The sequence below is a fragment of the Chrysochloris asiatica genome, unplaced genomic scaffold (genome assembly GCF_000296735.1).
Source record: "Chrysochloris asiatica unplaced genomic scaffold, ChrAsi1.0 scaffold00243, whole genome shotgun sequence".
Lineage (NCBI taxonomy): Eukaryota > Metazoa > Chordata > Mammalia > Afrosoricida > Chrysochloridae > Chrysochloris > Chrysochloris asiatica.
The window spans coordinates 1,822,801-1,826,825 of NW_006408761.1; the positions used below are offsets into that span (position 1 = coordinate 1,822,801).

Consider the following 4,025-nt stretch of genomic DNA (forward strand, 5'->3'; position numbering starts at 1 on the left):
ATAAAATTGTTAAGGAACAAAAATCCCAATCCACAAAAAGATTTGTCAACAAAGGCTGTCATAATATTAGAAAATGTTTTCAGTAACGGCAGTCTGTGGGTGTAACTGTGCCGTCTGCTTTTCAGGTTCACCAGGCTGGCCTCACCTGTGATTATTCAGAACTCCCTCACCATATCAGCACCGAGCAAGAAATTGAGTCTCTTGTTCAGTCTGTTTATTCCTTACTGAAAAGCTTACCCAAACCTACACTCGTGACAATTGCAAGGTAAGTTTGCTAGGCTGAATAATGCCCCCCCCTCCCCAAGAGCTTATGTCCTAGTCCCCAGAACCTATTAATATGTTACCTTCTATGGCAGAAAAAGGCAGGATGGTGAAATTTCACCTCATAATTCAGCCATGTTATCAGAAGTGACCAGTCCCAGGAGAAAGGCATCATGCTTAGTCAATTGGAGGGTCATCAGAAAAGAGGAAGACCCTCCCCCCACCCCCAGTGAGATGATTGGCGCAGTGGCAGCAGGAATGGGCGGATCAAACTGCAGGACCAGGCGGGTTTCGTTCTGTTGTGCATAGGTTGCAAGGAGTCAGAACCGACTCAGTGGCATCTAACAACATGTGACGGAGGGGACTTTGAAGATGTGATTGGAAATGAAGAGATTATTCTGGATTATCTGGGTTGGCCAGTGGAATTACAAGGGTTCTCATAAAAGGAGGCAAGAGGTTTTGAAGATGGGTGTTGGGGCTATGAACCCAGAAGTAGGCAACCCCGAGAAGCTAGAGAAGATGAGGAAACCAGTTCTCCCCTGGAGCCTAGAGAAGGAACACAGTCCTGCCTGTACCATGACTTTAGGAATTGTGACCTTCAGAACTGCAAGAGAATATGACCTTTTGTTCCATTAAGCCGCTAGGTTTATGGTGATTTTTTTACAGTACAAACAGGAAACTAATACTAAAAGGTATATTTAGAGAAGTTTTACCCACTTAGGTTGAAATTCAGATGTTGTATTTTCTCTTTCCTATGAGTGATGGTTAACAAACAATGTAGTTAAGGTTATTTTATCTTTGAAGTAGGTGATTTTATTCAGATGAACCCAAGAATTCACATTTTGGGGTTCTACAAATGAGTGCTCCCGTGCTGCTGTTACCATTATTTGAGCGTATTAATATATTAAACAGCTACAGCAGTTTCATAAAGCTAGCTCGCATTCTATTTTCACCTCTGGCCTGCTCTTAGGTTGAACCATGAGGTTCTAAAATAAGTGCTTTAAATACTTAGGCCAATGGTAAGAGTGTTTATGGAATGCAGTGTGTTCAGTTTAAGAACTATTTCTGTAAAACACACAACACATTACATTCTTATCATCATTCTGCTGCTGCTGCCGTTAGGTGCCATCGAATTGGTTCCAATTCATAGCAACCCTGTGTAGCATTTCCAAAAAGCAACCGGTGGGTTTGAACTGCCAACCTTGTGGTTCAAAGTCCAGTGCTGATCCCTCAGTGCCACACCAGGAGTCCTTCCTCTCCAGCAAAGATTTAAAACCTTGGAAACCCTATACAGGGTCACTGTGAGGCAGAACCAACTCGATAGCACTTGGCAACAAAAACAACAGTGTCATTATTTTCTACATATACAAGAGAGTTTCAGAAAGACGGTGGAAAAGAATTAAAAGATAATAGAATTTTCCATGATCTTTTTGAAGTCCCCTCATATTTAATATACATATTTCAAATATGTGAAGAAAAATTAGTTCTCTTTTCAGAATCAGTAATGTAGTAAATGGTTCTTGACACGAGTAGATCCATGATTCCCTTTTTATGGCAAATACTTTATAATATTTCTTTGTTACTAAATGCCATCAAGTTGGTTCTGACTCAGAGTGACCTTATATAGGGTTTCCAAGGAACAGCTGGTGAGTTTGAAACTGACATTGCATTAGGACTCCATGTGTGTATGTGTGCATATATATGTTGTTGTTGTTAAGTGCCATCGAGTTAATTCTGACTCAGAGCGACCCTATATAGGGTTTCTGAGGAGCGGCTAGTGGATTTGAGCCACTGACCTTGCATTAGGACTCCGTGTATGTGTTTGTGTGTATGTACATATTTATAGATCATATTTAAATTATGTGTGTAGGTAGTTAGGTATGAATTTCATTTCAGGATGGTAAGTCCTGTTGTGGTGCTATAAGATAAGCACTGGACTGTGCTAACCGAAAGGTCGGCAGTTCAAAACCACTAGCCACTCCTTGGAAACCCTATAGAGGGTCGCTCTGGGTTGAAACTAACTCTGTGGCGCTTAACAACAACATACATGCATATATGTAATATAGCCTACTTCTGCACATAATTTGGTGGAGTCCCATGTTGTGCTGTAGGATAAGCACTAGACTATTAATTGCAAGGTCGACAGTTCAAACCCAGAAGCCACTCCTTAGAAACTATACAAGGTTGCTAAGAGTCAGAAGTGGCTCCACGGCACTTAACAACAACACACAATTTAAGGAGCCCTGGTGATGCAGTGCTAAGCACTTGACTGCTAATCAAATAGTCAGCAGTGTGAACCCATCAGCAACTCCATGAGAAAAAATGTGGGAACGCTATGGGGCAGGTTTACTGTCTGTCTCCTATAAGGTCCCTGTAAGGAGCTCTGGAAGCGTAGTGGTTACAAATTGGGCTGTGAACCACAAGGTCAGCAGTGTGAAACTACCAGCTGCTCCGCGGGAGAAAGGTGAGGCTTTTTGCTCCGTAAAGATTTACAGCCTCAGAAACCCTGTGCAGGGTCGCTATGAGTTGGAACCAACTGCATGGTATTTAGCAACATAAGGTCCCTGTGAGTCAGAATCAACTTGATGGCATTACTTTTGGTTTTACACACAAAATTTGAGGTCCCTGGTGGCGCAAATGGCTTGCGTTTGCTGCTAACATAGAAGTTGGTGGTTTAAACTCACCCAGCTGTACCGCAGAAGAAAGACCTGGTGATCTTAAAAGCTTATAGTCATGAAAGCTCCACAAAGCCATTCTACGGTGTAAAACATGGGCTACCCTGAGTCAGAATGACTTCTGCAGTATGGCATCAAGTTTACACACACGATTAAAACATATGCACCCACAAACCATCACCTATATAAAGTAGCTGATTATAAAATATGCATTAAAATGCCACTCAACTTTTATCTTTACAGTCGTGTAATGTAACAAATACAGATATCATCGGTGTGTTGTGCTGGCCGTCCTGTTACCATGAGCAACAGAGCATAGTGACAGTCTTGGAGTTTTCAATTCTGGAACAATCTGTTGATGAAGTTCTGAACTGAAGTCCAGTCCTCTTTCACTTCAGAGAGTAGTTGCAGAACTGGAAAATCCAGGTCATACTAAAGTACTTTGTTTATATATAAAAGAATGTTTAAGTTCTAGGCTCAAAAATTATAAACATCTCCCATGTAAATGATCACTCAATTCACCATCAAAACTTGAAAAAAAAGGAAAGAAGGAAAAATAGAATCCGGAAAAAATGGAATAAGTGCTATGTGATTGTGAGACTATAATCAATGAGATAAAACAAAATGCTGATAAATTGCTGACTGGAAAACTGATCTGTTTTGTAAACCTTCACTCAATTCACAATAAAATGTTAAAAAGGAAAAACAAAAGTTATAAACACAACACGTCTTTTCACTATGTAAGGTTCTCAGTGGGCTTTGGAAAGTATGTGGAATGAAGGCCACTTACTTGGCAGAATGACTGCGTGTTATCCATTTACAGCCTTGCCTTCCTGTCTTGGCCCTTAAGTGCCAATAGCATTCCTCTGGTCCTTATGGCAATCAGAATGCACCAGCAGGTTTCTAAAACACACCCTCTTGGAGGTAGCTCCCATCATGAAGCCCTCTAATAGTGCTTCATTTATTTATTTTCCTAATAGTGCTTTAAAGAAGCCAGATATCTCGGAACGTATTCAAGTATCCCTTAATTGACACATGTATGACACTGTCCTGAAGTCCCGGTGTGGCGCTGTGGGTTAATGTGCTGAA

At 41.1% G+C, this 4,025-nt stretch overlaps 1 protein-coding gene across 1 annotated transcript in view; it reads left to right on the forward strand.

The window, feature by feature from the left end:
• The window catches only part of LOC102828606 (chromosome unknown open reading frame, human C5orf22), a 35,894-nt gene that overhangs the window by 30,923 nt on the left and 946 nt on the right, over positions 1-4,025 (forward strand). The window contains exon 8 of the mRNA XM_006873508.1: positions 126-265. Within this exon, the coding sequence (XP_006873570.1) occupies positions 126-265 (140 nt within the window). The remainder of the gene's footprint in view (positions 1-125; positions 266-4,025) is intronic.